The 15,864-nt window shown below is 40.6% G+C and overlaps 1 protein-coding gene across 3 annotated transcripts in view; it reads left to right on the forward strand.

The window, feature by feature from the left end:
* The window catches only part of LOC144770727 (uncharacterized), a 295,086-nt gene that overhangs the window by 163,686 nt on the left and 115,536 nt on the right, over positions 1-15,864 (forward strand). For all 3 annotated transcript variants that reach the window (XM_078655463.1, XM_078655464.1, XM_078655462.1), the window contains exon 3: positions 7,326-7,595. In XM_078655463.1, coding sequence (XP_078511589.1) covers positions 7,326-7,595 — 270 coding nt within the window. The remainder of the gene's footprint in view (positions 1-7,325; positions 7,596-15,864) is intronic.

Below are 15,864 nucleotides of genomic sequence, written 5' to 3' on the forward strand. Positions count from 1 at the left end.
TTTGAAAACCTCCCCTGAAATTCCACCATATTGGGATGGCAGAGAAGCAACCTATCAGGGCTAGGGTAGTGGCCTTTCCCACAGGAAGTGGTCACTAGATGGTGTAGACACCCTAAAGGTAGGTAGCCCATTGGCTACAACCTGTCTCTGCTTGTAACTCCCCTATATTCAGTATTAAGGTGGCACCCCGAGACCTGAACATCAAATTCGATCTGACAAGAGAAGACTAGGACAAAGAAGGCCTGATGCATGAGAACTGAAGCCCTGCTGCAAAAGAAAAAGGTGCCAAACTGTCCCTGCTGCCTCAGGACTTGCTTGACAATCACTTGCTATGTTGCCCCAAACCTGAAAGGGCACTGACAACCCTGGAGTACCTCCAGCCTTCAAGAAGTCACAAAGAAGTTCTCTTGGAATAAAGGTCACTACCGTGCACACCGCACGCACCAACCCCCTGAAGTTCGGTTTGTCAACAGCTCCAGAGGGTAAGATCTGTTTCCACACCAAGCTTGGAGTCACAAGGGCCTAATGGAGCTGGGGCATACCAATACCCAGGCTACCAGACCCCCAACAGCAAACGCTTAGAAGAAGATGCCACACTGGATTCCCAAGACACAGAAGCAAGCACCCATCGAGAAACATCGAGACACCAGACACTCACTTCCTGAGTGGGCCAACTGTCCAGAGATCACCACTTTAAGTTGCCAGCTCCTAACCACGAGAACCTCAATACGCATGATGCCTGGCTGACCTGCTGACTCTGCCCCCATTCACACTAGCCCTGGCACCGACCAACCAGCTGTGCTGCCATGGTCCCCAAGTTCTTGCGACCTCCTCCCTCAAAGGTGCCATAGCAGACTTACCTGTACGCTCTTCTGTGCAGTGTACTTTCAAATGGCCCTTACGTCTTTTCGCGCCTACTTCCAAGACCCTCAGCACTCTGCTCCCAGCCAATCCGGGATGCCCCCGAACCTTTGCTGCTGGAACCTTGGTCCTAGTCATGACATCAACCTAAAATAAGAAGGTGAACTCCCTGAAAGCATTACCTGATTTTATATGCATTTTCTAGCTTTTTCACTATTGTTTCCAAGGATGAGTAATTGCGCACAAAAGTTATACATTTTCGGAACTTTCAAAAACCGCAACTCCGAAAGTAGTTACCGTAGAACTGTGTTCTTGGTCTTAAAAATGACATAAAATCATTATTATTTTTATAAATTAGTTCCAGATTTATTCTTGTGTGTGTCTCATCTATCACCTCTGCGAGTACAACAAATGCTTGGCACTACCCTCTGATAAGCCTAACTGCTCGCCCACACTACCACAAAAAGAGCATTAGTATTATCTACTTTTACCTCTGTATACCATTTAGGGATTAACTGGACTCTCTGCACAGTGTACTTCATTTTGGTACACCATATAGTGAGCCAGCTTCCTACATTTGTGTGCGTGAGATTGTTTCATCTATTGGTGTCAGGAGTCGGCCTTTTCAGCTTAGATGTCAACATATGCTTCTATCCAAGTTCAACATCCATTTGTGTCATGTTGCATCCTGCAGTAGCTGTTCTGTTGTATAATTTCTGGGAGTCAGAGCGCCGTTAGAGTGTGAAGTTGTACTGCGACATCAGTTGATGTAAGGTTGGAGCATCTGTTTGTGTCAGATTGCAGACACCGATAGTGTCAGGTTAAACAAGTGATATAATATTGCATAATTGGTTGGCGTTATATTTTACTCTCTTTTTCTGGTCGACTTGGCTGTCTAATGGTGTTAAATTGCAGAGTCTATTTATGTTACAGATTTACTTTCTTCGATTTCAGATTGTAGCATGTACTGCTGTCAGATTACTCCACCAATTACTGTCAGACTGCAGGAATTGTTGTTGCCATATTTCAACCACTACCGATCATGCACTGCAGAGTCCATGTGCTTGAAATTGTACATACATTTCAGAATGAAGCATCCTTTAATACCATATTGCAGGATCTGTTATGTTCAGATGTATTTTTCATTTTTTTTGACTTTGCAGCGTTCTATAGTTTTGAACTGCAGCTGCTCTCTTCTATATTGCAGTGTTTAGTGTTATATTGGAACACCTCTGGTTTTCCAATTGCAGTGTCCATTGGTAACAGGTGCCCTTTAGTACATTACCACACCCTAGTGTTAGAGAGTGGTCTCTGCTGATGTTAAGTTGCATCATTGGCTGGTGCAATATGTTGGCATTGGTTAGTGCTAGATTGCAGCATCAGACAATGTTTGTTTACATTCACTGTGTTAACTTGCAGTATTGCCGAGATCAGTTTGCAGCAGCAGTGGTAGTAGAGTACAGCATCTGGTGTCAGATTCATAGTTCATTGTGTGTGACAATGAAGCTTTCTTTGCATTCAGATTGCATTATCATTGAGCACCAAATTGTAGAAACTGCTGATGTGAGATTTCATAAACCATTGGTGTCAAACTGCAACATCCTTTGGCATCAAGTTGCAGAACCACTTGCTGTGAAAGTCTGATTACAGCATCTCTTGGAGTTGCAATCTACTGCAATCATATTGCATTGCCAAACTGCACCATTTGCAGGAGGGACATGGCAGAATACCTAGAAGTTATGGCATCACTCTGGTACTGGCATTGCATATTGGATCTTGAAGGTCATATTTCAGTGTAGCCAGTTGTAAGTTTTACGTGCCATCTTTTTACACTGTTTTGGAATTTAAAAAAAGATCCACCTGAACCAAGATGAAGTGATAAATGTCCCAACAATGTAGCTACAGCTCCTACATTAATATTCTCGAAGATGCAATGATATTCAAATCTCAAGACTTATGCAGCCTGATTCATGAAGCCGAAATCGGCTCGCAAAGGGCCAGATTCTGAGAATCTGGCCCTTTGCAAGCACTATTTTTGCATTTGGGATTCATCATCCCAAATGCAAAAATCGGTAATAGCGATTTCGCTATTTTGCGAGGAATTACATTTAAGGAATCTCTATTTGAGATTCCTTAAATGCAATTCATCATCCATTTAAAAATTGCGAATTCGCAATTTCGGCCCGCTATTTACCGCGAGGTCAAACCTCGTGGTAAATAGCGAAAACTTAGAAAAATGCTTTTAAAAGCATTTTTCTAAGTTGCATGTTGCACACACACATGTCCTTTGGACATGTGTGTGCGCAACACCTGTTTCAATTTGCATTTAAGGGGTGCTACAGGGTGTCCTTTGGACACCCCTGGCACCCTTTAAATCGCTATCTTATTTGCAATTAGCTAATTGCTAATCGCAAATAAGGAATACTCCCCATTCATTCCTATGGGCCTTTTGGCCCATAGGAATGAATGGGGAGTTATTCCTTATTTGCGATTAGCAATTTGCTAATCGCAAATAAGGAATGTGTAGGAATCGCATTTCTTTATGCAATTTCTACATGAATCCCGTTTTGCAAGTCCTTAATAGCGATTCCTTATGAATCGCTATTAGGGGCTTGCAAAACGGGAGAATGATGAATCAGGCAGTTAGTCCCTAAAATATTGTTCTCGATCTTTACAGAAGAATAACACTCTCTTTTCACTTCTTTTTCAACTTCTGTTTATTAGTTTAACTTTTCTTGGTTTACCTTAGCTTATTCTAAAATATGCTCAATAGGCAATCCTCATTATTTCATAATCTTATAAATTCATAGATCAGCTGCCTATATTCACCCTTTCGCTTAAGGTATTTCGACTTATAAATATCCGGCATTTGACTAATGTCCTTATTTACCAGAATACATGATCTCTGTCCTCTGTTCTTAATGTTTATGTCTCCAAATATCACACACATACTAGGCTTGGCTCATCCTATTTACCGTTCTGCTCATTTTATTCATTCTGGTGTGTTCATGGTTTGCAGAATTACTACAATCAATGTTTTGAATAATGTTTTGAATAACATTCTAATCACCATCCATTATACAGCATTAGGAATATTTACCAAGCAGGTTAATATTTCATATTAACGTTTTGTATTGTCTGCAGTTGGATTATATAAGGGATAAAGTGCCCTCTGCCATACATTATAAAACTATTGCAAGTCACAATGAGTTCCGAATCATAGAGACGGATGAGGCCGAAGCCCGAATTCCTGTATAGGGTTCTGAAACTAATACATTGTCACACCATCACCTTTCCCAAAAAACACATACATCTTTGATGAGCAGCTCTTTAATTTGAAATAGAGGTCAGTCTAGTTCAAAATTAAACAAATCAAAAACCTGTTAGATATTTCTTGCGAAAAGATATTAGAAAAACTTCATTACAAGACATGTATTTAAAAGGATGCATTAGCTCTTAATGTGTAGAAACATACAGAAACATTCTAACTTTTCTGTAATAATATAAGGATTGGAAAAATAGACATGTTCTTTCTACTTTTCACTGCAAGCTAGAAAAATAGAGCAGAAGAAATAAAAGCAATGCTTAATTTGCGTTGCCTTAAACAGACGCTCAGTGACCTGATCTGCCTTTCACCTCATATGCAGGGTGCCTCACAAGTCACTGACTATAAAGACATCAGAGACCGGTGTTTATACAGAGATTGCAGATTGTCATGTTTTTTTATATACTTATATCAGTATTTAAATTCCCTTTTAAATTTCAGTCATTTAGATAAACCATCTTTCAAGATTTATATGAGTATTAGTACATCATATTTCACACACTCTTACTAATATAAAGTCCACCTACATTACGGTTGAGGACAGTGTATCACCTTCTTTTTCTCTTTTTGTAGCACTATTTGTGTTTTCTCCATCTGCCTTCACCATAACCCTTCAACATACAAAAGGTGTTGAGAGGAATGCTTTAAGTCTAACCACTCGCAATCACTCGGGGAAGCACTCCAACCCATCGTTCTTTTGGCCACCATGCTACCAATGATTAGATTCAGCCATATGCAAATCAGTCTAGATCCCGCTCCTATATTAACAGTCAAGTCCAAACTACCGAGCCCGGTCTTCTCTGAACCAGAAGACAACCAGCCCAAGACCGGTTTTGGCCTAATTGGGCCTCTTCAGTTCGGGTGTAGCTTTGTTCCAGTGGCAGAGTGCATAAAGGACCCAGGTCTAGGCATACCCTTGCCCACTTAGGGTGTTACATCTAACACAAAAAATATGAATAGAGGAATGCTTGCTATAAGTCTAACCGTTGGCAATCACTCAGGATAGCATTCCAATGCATCGTTCAATTGTCCGCCATGCCACCTCAGATTAGACCTAGCCACATGAAAATCAGTCTTGATTCTTCTCCGATAGGAACAGTCCAGCCTGAGCTGCCAAGCCAGGCCTTCTCTGAACCTGGGCATAAGCAACCCAAGACTGGTTTCAGCCTGACTGGGCCTATTCAGTCTAGTTTTTGCTGTACAGAAAATATCTAATCAAGAACATGTATATGTTAGCTTGTATATTGTTGCAACAATCACTTTTACAAAAAAAAATATGAATAATATCAATGTTACTCCAACAAGTTATTTTTTTTTCTACTTACATTATTCTGCTTTTCATAAAGGCAATAATAGAAAACGTCACAGCTGAACCACTCAGGGAGGCTTTGGGGTACTGAGAAGTCCGTGAAGTAACACACCTAGGCCTCGATTACAACTTTGGCGCAGTTGCAACGGCTCTGCCCTGGTGTGGCTGGGCCAAAGCTGTGACTTTTTAAGTCATTGGTGGGCATTTCCTTTGCCATTCCAACTGCAATGGGAACATCAAAGCAAGTTCCAGCACAGCAAGGACTCGAAGGTCCATACCGTGCTGGAACTTCTGTGCATGCACACAGGGTGGCACATGTTGTGCCCCCCCGTGTGCATCCACAAGGCGTGAGGCATAAGGAAAGACCTCCAGGAAATCAGTGGCAGAGATGAAAGTCATATTATGATGGGTGGAACCGCGGCGGTCGGGCGAAGCATGTTGATGCCTCTTGACTGCTGCACACCTGCCAGGGAACAGTGGTTCCCTGCCGGAGTCGGCAGTCCCAGGCAGGCACGACTACTACGGTTGTAATGTGGCGGTCGCAAGACTGCCACCCCTGCGCCACCATGAGTCTGGCGGTCCTTCAACTGCCAGACTCGTAATTAGGCCCTTAGTGTAATTTTCTATTGTTTCAAGTCATTTAACAACATTTCAATTGTGGTATCTAGGGCTTTGATGGCTCTACAAGTTCTTCAAATATAATATCTATTTTTACAGAATAATTGCTTTTCTTTTTAATATGCTCCAATTCGTGTGTATGACTTCTCTTATACCCATTAAAGTACTGTCAAGTTTTGACAAATTGTGATCATCAAACATCAATACTTGGACTATACATGGCTTTTTCTACACAATCTTTGATATTGAAAGTAAATGTGCCCTGAAGAAGTCCATTTTTATGGACGAAACACATTGGCTGTCTTTGTTCTAAGGGTTGCATCTTGGCAACGGGTGCATATAGACAGTGCACACGGATAGAAATAGATTCACTGAGATTATTGTCATTTAGGTCACCTGCCTTTTTCTTTGGAATATGTGCTTATATGTATTTCTATATTTTTCTTCATTGAAGGAAGATTTTAAAGCTGTATTACAATTTTATCCAGACCCAATTCTATATAATCATTTCCATATCCTTCTCTATCCATTTTCATACTCATCTTCTGGAAGGATAGAAAATGAGTTGTTTACAGCAAGATACAGATTCATGCTTTCTTAATTTTACACTTTCTAATGTGCCTTCCAAGTGACCTCATTTGCTCACAGTGAAACGAAGAGCATGAATTAAATGTGGTAAACCTTTAGTGTGATCCGTGATAGATATTCACAACTCCATTATGTCACCAGTTGGATGTTTTCGGGTGATTCCTTTTCTTTCATACTCCCCCACCTCCTCCACACCTGTGGAGGCCACAAATTCCCTCTGGTCTTGGGGAGAAGAATTTAAGGAAGCGCATCTCTCCCTGCATCACCTGTCATGCACTACCTTGCTTGGACCATGGCCAGCATAAGTGTCAGTATAGGGTCACCTTGCAGCGCCCAGGCGAGCGCTCTATTTGAGCACCCACAACTCTAGGCCCGTAACCGGCCTATAAATTCTTTGTTGAGTGATTTCTCAAAGAGGGCAGAACAGACATGTGGTCTGCATTAAGGCCTTTTTTTTCCCTGAACTATGTCACTCCAGTTTTCTATGGCCATGCCTTTGACCTGTTCTCTATTTCTCCAATCAATGTGGTGGCCACATTAGGAAAGCAGACACACATTAATCTCTTTTCATTCCAATTTGTTTTTTAAACTAAGCACTCTTGCCTTCTTCCTCTTGTTTCACAGAACCCATCGGAGCGGTCACAGTGAGTCCTAATCCTAAGCAGGTGACAGAAGGGGACAACTCTGTGATGCTGAGCTACGTGCTGTCACAAGGTCAAGGAACAGCGACTTGGACCAAGGATGGTGTCAGCATTGACTCCAATGCCACATACACTTTGTCTGGCAACACTTTGACAATTAGCAAGCCGAACACAACGGATTCAGGTCTCTACAACTGTACGGTCTCCAATCCAGTAAGCCGCAACTCCGGGGTCTATAACCTTACTGTCAGCGGTAAGTGAATGAATCCTCTGAATGTTCTATATGTCTGCATCTTTATTAAAACTACTTACTCAAGCCTACTTCTTAAGCAGTTGTATTAAGAGATCTTTCTTCACCCAGGGTTAGAGATTGTCAGAAGCCACATTATCGGATGGTTTTGTCTGGTGCACAAAAGGGAGAAAAGCAAGTTTGCAGTGTTTTTATTGTCACATAATAGAAGATGAGGCAGTTGTGACTTGGTCAGACCTAAAGTTTTACACCATGATGAAATTTGATGTATTCACTGTTTTTGCTTAGCTTCCATATCAAAACATGTAGTGAATTCATGTTTCTCTACTTCTTAAATGTGAAAGAAGCTGTTGTACTGTATATAAACAGATTTTGCCCCACTTCCTGTTATATAATAAGAAGAAAATAGCTCAAAATCAGTTTGCAACATATTACTCTTGGAAATAATATTTGTGGCCCTTGTGTTGTGTTGAAAGTCCCTGAGGCATATTAAATTCTTTACAAAAGTTTTTGCTGAAATTTTTTGATTGTATTTTATTTATTTCATTTAATTATTAGCTCACTTATTAGGCACCATGTGCCACTTGTTTCATAGTACCTATGAACAAAAAGAAGATAGAGCACTAGGCAAAAAAGTGGATGGAGGAAACTTAGCTCATAAAATAGGTAATGCTCTTTACCCCAAATAGTTCCATCCCAACTCCTGTCGGCCAGAGGCTGTCTCATATCCTGCTCTTCCTAATCCAAGGAGAGATTGATTATTTATAACTAGAAGTAGTCTGTGGGTTGAGTCCAAATATAGACCTATTTACTTGTCTAGTAGGCAATCTCTACTTCAGAAGTATATTTGTTAACAAATTAATATAAGTAATTTATATCAGGCATATTGTGGCAGAAGGGAACTCCCTCCTGGTCTTGAATTGGTCTTGCTGTCTTCTGAGATCTGGGGCCAGAAATTGGTATTCACTGAATACCTTGAGAATAGGCTGTCGGTTAAATAAAGTTGTGTAAAAAAAAACGTTATCAATGATGGTTGTGTTTATGTCGTGTAATTACGAAAGGTGTAATAAAGTACGGACAAACTCGGGTGTGTGACGAACGGTGCTGGTGTGGTAACACATGTGACATGATGAATGAGACAGGTAAATGACAGTTTGTGAATTGACAATGAACATCGGTTCTCCTGTAGGTAACATTGGTGTTGTGGTTACTACTAAGGGAAGATCAGTGTATGATATAAGATACCGCCGAATATGATTAAAGCATGGTGTAGATAATTCACAAAATACATAGTAATTCAAAAAATACAAAGTAATGTTAGACCAATGGTATAAAACGTAGTGGATTCAGTCCTGAGGCAAGTTTTTACAGGTAACAAACAAATTCCATACGGTCATTCATGCTGTGGGGTTTCATGGAGCATAAGAGATTAATCCAGTAATTTTCACGCTGTAATAGGAAATTATGATTGTCTCTTCCTTCGCTTTTTTCGGTGTTTTCCAGAACACAAAATTTCATTTGGCTAATGTTGTGACCCGCTTCTACAAAATGTTGTGCTACGGTTGATTTAGCCTGTTTCGTACTGACGTTAGATTTATGTTCATTCAATCGTATCTTTATTATTCTTTCGGTTTGACTGACATAGATCTTCCCGCAGGGGCATTTTAACATGTAGACCACATTGGTGGTGTCACAAGTGGCGGTTGCTTTGACTTGATTTTGTGGCCCTTCATCGGATGGTTGATATATGTTCCTTTGATGATGCTGTTGCAATTGTTGCAGTTCCAACAAGGTTTTGGGCCTTTGTAGGTGCCATCTGATGTTGTTGGGTTAGGATGTTTCAACCTCTCACCTATGTTTTTTCTCCTGGTGTATGCAAAGATGGGTTCTTGTTCGAAGATATGGTTGAAATCCTGTTCCAATTTGAGTATTGTCCAATGTTTTTTGATGATCCGTTTGTATGGCAGGCTCATGGAGGAAAATTTGGAAACTACGGTGAGTCAATCTTTGGTTGGTTTCTTTTGTGTCGTGAGTAATTTGTGTCTCGATTTTAGAGAACAGCGTTGTTGGGCCTGTTCTATTCCTTACAGCCAAATGTTAAGGGTTAAAAGGATAGTCTCCAATCCTGACAGAAATACCACACCACTGGAAAACATGACTCAAAGATTTAGATCACGCGGAAATCCTGATCAGGTACTAGAACAGGCCCAACAAAGCTGTTCTCTTAAATACAGACACGAATTACTCACGACACAAAAGAAACCAACCAAAGATCGACTCGCCGTAGTTTCCAAATTTTCCTCCATGAGCCTGCCATACAAATGGATCATCAAAAAACATTGGACAATACTCAAATTGGAACAGGATTTGAACCATATCTTCGAACAAGAACCCATGTTTGCATACATCAGGAGTAAAAACATAGGCGAGAGGTTGAAACATCCTAACGCAACAATATCAAATGGCACCCACAAAGGCACAAAACTTTGCTGAAACTGCAACAATTGCAACAGCATCATCAAAGGAACATATATCAACCATACGATGAAAGGCCACAAAATCGAAGTCAAAGCAACCGCCACTTGTGACACCACCAATGTGGTCTACATGTTAAAATGCCCCTGCAGGAAGATCTATGTCGGTCAAACCGAAAGAAAAATAAAGATTTGATTGAATGAACATAAATCTAACCTCAGAACAAAACAGGCTAAATCAACCGTAGCACAAGATTTTGTAGAAGCCGGTCACAACATTAGCCAAATGAAATTTTGTGTTCTGGAAAACATCGAAAAAAGCGAAGGAAGAGACAATCATAATTTCCTATTACAGCGTGAAAATTACTGGATTCATCTCTTATGCTCCATGAAACCCCACGGCATGGATGACCGTATGGAATTTGTTGGTTACCTTTTAAAACTTGCCGCAGGACTGAATCCACTATGTTTTATACCATTGGTCTAACATTACTTTGTATTTTTTGAATTACTATGTCTTTTTTGAATTATCTACACCATGCTTTAATCATAATCGGCGGTATCTTATATCATACACTGATCTTCCCTTAGTAGTAATCACAACACCAATGTTACCTGCAGGAGAACCGGTGTTCATTGTCAATTCACAAACCGTCATTTACCCGTCTCATTCCTCATGTCACATTTGTTACCACACCAGCACCGTTCGTCACACACCCAAGTTCGTCTGTACTTTATTACACCTTTCATGGATCGTAATTACATGATATAAACACAACCATCATTGATAATGTTTTTTTTTTACACAACTTTATTTAACTGCCAGCCTATTCTCTAGGCATTCAGTGAATACCACTTTCTATGTTCATGTTTATGAACGCACACGAGATATAAGCCACACCTCCCTTTACGCGATATACACATTCGGAATCACTCCTTGTAAGACGTACAAACCGGAATGCGCCTTGCACCCGTCAACAACATTTCACGGTAAGTTGACATGCTGCTGTTTGACAAACCATTATCGGTAGAGCTCGTGCGTGTTACTTAACACCGTTATCCGTTTACGGCACTTTTTTGATTAACATGATATACGTTGCGCACCTTTTCCGAATAGGAACATGGCACTTTTTAAACCATCACGTTAAGAGTTAAACTTCTTTACCGTTTCTTTTACCCACCACCATCACACCCTTCGGCTCTTCTATGGGCAGTCGAAAGAAACTACGAGAGGCGGACAGTCCGAGCATTTCACCATAACCATCGCATACTAATTTCACCCAGCACATCCCAGATACCGCTCACGTTAATCGCGTATAGATGCATTTTGCAACACGGATTCAATCGTCCTCACACACCCTTTAATATTGTCATAATTTCACTTATGTGACCCACGATGTATCAGCGCCGCTCTTTCAACAACACATTTATTCCTTTCAGAACATCCCCAGATCAAGGCAACTATGCCGAAATGCATTGGGATCATTAAGAGTTGAATGAGAATTGTAATGCACTCTGGCAATTGAAGTACATATTGATTGGAAATGAAATCAACAAAATTGTGATGTAACAATTTCAATAAATGAATTCATTCTAAACAGATAAGGAACTTATGCATGTCAAATGATTGAACAAACAAAGAAACCTTCATAATAAGGAGATCAGCTTTAGTGCCTGGGGGACATACCCCACATGGTGGGGATGCACCTTTATTGATACTCATTACGCTCAAGTTGAGTAAGCGATTCCCCGGTGCAGAACACAGCCACACAATTACTTTTACAAAAAACGGTAGTGCGCCCAACTCACACGTTTAAGAACTCAAATAAGGCCAATACAGTCTGACATACCAAGCGCAACTGGTTTCTGTGAGGATTACCTGTTTCACCCTTGGAAACGTGAGACTTACAACATTTTCCTGTTGACAAATAGAGCAAGCATATTAAATCAGAAGTTTGTGATGCATGACAATTTTCTGCATGACAATTTTCTGATCAGACCGAGAAGATCTCTCTTGGACAGGTGCCCAAGAACCTTCTGTCAGCCTGTATCAGTAACAAAATCATAAATTGGCTTATCATCAGACTTGCTTAATAGACTTAGCTGGATTATAGTTGGATTCCCTATGGTCAACCGAACAAGTTGACACACACACACCGGTGTGTTCGCACACATACACACACATGCACGCATACTCACTAAAAGCACAGCTAAGTGTATTAGATTGGTTACAACCTTAACATACTTTTTTTTAAAAGAAACCTACAAATTCTCTGGAAAAGTTCTGATTATGAATTGCAAGTTGAATAAACACTGATATTTACTTGTTATTGTTAGCTCTGAAAACCATCACTTGCATCAAAGGAACAATGCTCTTTTCCATCACTCACCGCCCCATCACTGACTACATGCACACAGGTATGAGTGCCAGTGTTAGAAGTGGGGAAAGAGGAATGGGATAAGAGAGAAAACAGACTGACAGGACTCCACTCTCTTCTGCACCAGCTCTGGATATCAAGGTGGTCTGCTGGATGCAGTGGAACGCTACAAAACGAAGAGCTATCTTAAGTCACTTGTTATTGAGAATGCTTGGTGTAAATGGATGCAGCTCTGTGTAGTCAGCTCTCTGTGCTTCCACACAAAGCTGGTAATTCCTTAAAAACTGCCCATATGGAAAATATTCATCTCAAATATGAATGCGCGCTAACATTTCCCACTACGAATAACTACGTTAAAATCATAGCTTGTACTTGACTTCTATAGAACTTCAAAACAACCAATATGGTAGCCCAATGTGTTATTCCCTGCTCTTAGCAGTTGTATGCACACCCTAGACATGACAGTCATAAATACATATGCAATAACCCACTCTAAGAATCCTTCCTCGCACTTCACATGTTATCCTTAGGAAAATAATATACAACCTCAGTCTTAACAGTTCAGACAGATGTTAAGAAAATAGTTCAAAGTTTGTTTTTATCCACAAACACGACGTTAGGATAGTTCTCTGTATTCCCAATGTTTACAGATCGTGACAAGGAAAATCCAAGATTCATGTAGTGAGGTGGTGGCTTCAGGAACATTGTAGCATAAATGAATGTCTAGCAAAGGACGCTATGATCCGTGGGAAAGTTTTACTCGATAATCCAAGATGACAGCTGTCTCTTTAAACAACATGTGTGAGTTTGTGGCCTGCTCAGAGTCGCAGTTTATTCCCAGCATCATGCCACTCAGCACATCGTCCATGCATGCAGCGTCAATCCATAAAGCACTGGTACTCCATGATGACTGCCAGCCTTCCCTTAGCTGAAACAACCCTAGGCGCATGTTGATTTGGAATATTACTTCTGTGCTCATGAACCACAGTAAGCTGTAAGCTTTACACCTAGCCCCACTTCCTGACCCAATGCCATTCTCAAAGACTAACCAAGAATTTACCCAGAGTCATCATTCTCCTTGTGTTTAGTCGAGCAATGAGTGGGAGCACACTACTTCACTTCCGAGCACAGTTCGCCCGTTGGCATTATGGTAAATGCAATTCATGGTACATGCTTACTTTTTCCACCAAACTTGGTGCACGTTAGTGCTGTAAATCTCTAAACACAAGTTTGTCAGCTCAATGGCTCAAGGGAGCTTTTTCAAACAGGAAGGGGTGGGAGCACACTACTTCACCTCCCAGCACAATTTGCCCCTTAGCATTATGATACATGCAGTTCATGGTACATGCTTACTTGAATATTTACTGGAGTATTCCACCAAAGTCGGTGCAGGTTAGCGATGTAAATCTCTAGAGTCAATAAATTGGTGCAGGTTAGTGCTGTAAACCTCTAGAGTCAATAAATCTCACCGAAAAGTAGGGGCATATTTACAGGCCCCTATCGCCACAGGAAAATCACTTCTAGGGACGTTCTTGTGGCAAATGGGCCTTCTCCTTATTTACACTTAATAAGGCTTAACGCTGCATTGTAAATAAGGCCCTTTCATGCTACAGAAGGGATCGGGCAATGGGTGTTGTGGTGAGCATTCTGCTGCAACACCCCTTGATTTTGACACTGCCCCCTATTTACAAGGGTGGCATAAATAGGAGGCAGCACCAAAATTAAGACAGTGAAAACCAGGTCTTAACGTGGAGAAACTAGGAGAAATGCTTTTCGTCTCATTTTTGCTGAATCAGCATGATTCAAATCATGAATTTGATTACATGATTCAAAGCAACAGAATCAAAACAACATAAATGATTGTTTATGTGCAGGAAGGTGTCCCTGCCTGCACATAAACAATCATAAAAAAATGACGATTAGCAACTTCTATGAGTTCTGCACTATGCAGCACACATAGAAGTTTCAAATCACCATTTGTGATTGGTTATGTGCAGGAAGGGACAGCTTCCTGCATATAAAAATCATTCGGTCAACGCAGGCACCCCTGCACCATGGTGCAAGGGTGCCTGCAGTAGCGCTAGCGCTAGGAAAACACAGGGATGTACTGTATCTTTGTAAATATGCCTCATCCTTGTGTTTTTGGAATGGCAGAGCGTGGCGTTAGCATTTTGTGCTTAACGCCATGCTCCGCCATTCCCTTATTAATATGCCCTCTTGTGTGTACTAACAATAGGTATTGCAGTAGATATGGTTTAGGATTTCCATGGTTGTTCAGCATTGGGAGTTTCCTTTGGAAGTCAGTAACTTCATTTTCGGTCTTTAACGCTGTAGTCAACAAACCAAAGCGGCTACTCTCCTCCATCATCGACAAGAGCTTATAGTTACAGACTTTAGACTTAGCCCTGAGCTGGACTATAGAAAGAAATGCAGGTTATGTAACCACTGATGGGAGACCATTGAACACATAACATGCACTTGCCCTGTTCTACAGATTGAAGGTAGATATTCGTTCGAACCAATTTGTTAACAAGAGCGATCAGAGTGTGGCGAAGAGCTGTGATCGAGTCCCTGCAAGTTATTGATTACAGACTAATGGCACGCTTTGTTGAATTCTTGACTTATGCAGCAAAGACACTTAACTCTCAATCGGCAGTGTCTCCTTAGAACACTTACGTAAAGATGACAGCCAATCCCATCTGGCTATCTGGCAGCCATCTTGCCAATCCCCCTGATCTACAGTGTGTTGCATTCAGCTCCCTATTGAACTTTTATCTAAAAACTGTAAATCTTAGTGACTTAATATTATGAATTATTGGCTAAACATGCAGTTTTTTAAGAGTAGTACGTATATGAATTACTGCACTACTTTTATCGTTTTTGTATGCAATGGTTTTTAGTAACTGTGCATCTATTAACAAAATATTATCCTTAAAATAAATGTCATCATTATATTGAGCTCATCAAATACATTGAAAGTGATGTTTTTTTGTTTTTGTTTTTCATCATGGGTAGTATACTCTACACGAGGTCCTTTTGCAACGGCTCATTATTACTTTCATTCTTATTGAATTTGAAAATTGGTTTCTGTTTGAATTTCCTTCTGCCTTTTTCTGTGTGCCTTCTTACCTCAGGAATAAGGAGATGTGCTACATTTAGTTGCATTTCCATGTGATGAGGCTGATCTTTCAAAGGCTAACAGCATGAGGACATTATTGTAATTGTATTATATAGCGCTTACTACCCCCAGCGAAGCATTGAAGTGCTTTTTGGCGAGTAGCACACTACTCCGGAACCCAAAAGAATTAGTGGTGGATTAGTATAGGGAAGTATGAGTATAGTATTAGTACAGGGAGGTAAGAGTTCATTTGAGTAGAGGACATGAGTCTGTTAGTTGGATTGAATGAAGGGATAGAAGAA

This window comes from Lissotriton helveticus, chromosome 7, assembly GCF_964261635.1.
Source record: "Lissotriton helveticus chromosome 7, aLisHel1.1, whole genome shotgun sequence".
Lineage (NCBI taxonomy): Eukaryota > Metazoa > Chordata > Amphibia > Caudata > Salamandridae > Lissotriton > Lissotriton helveticus.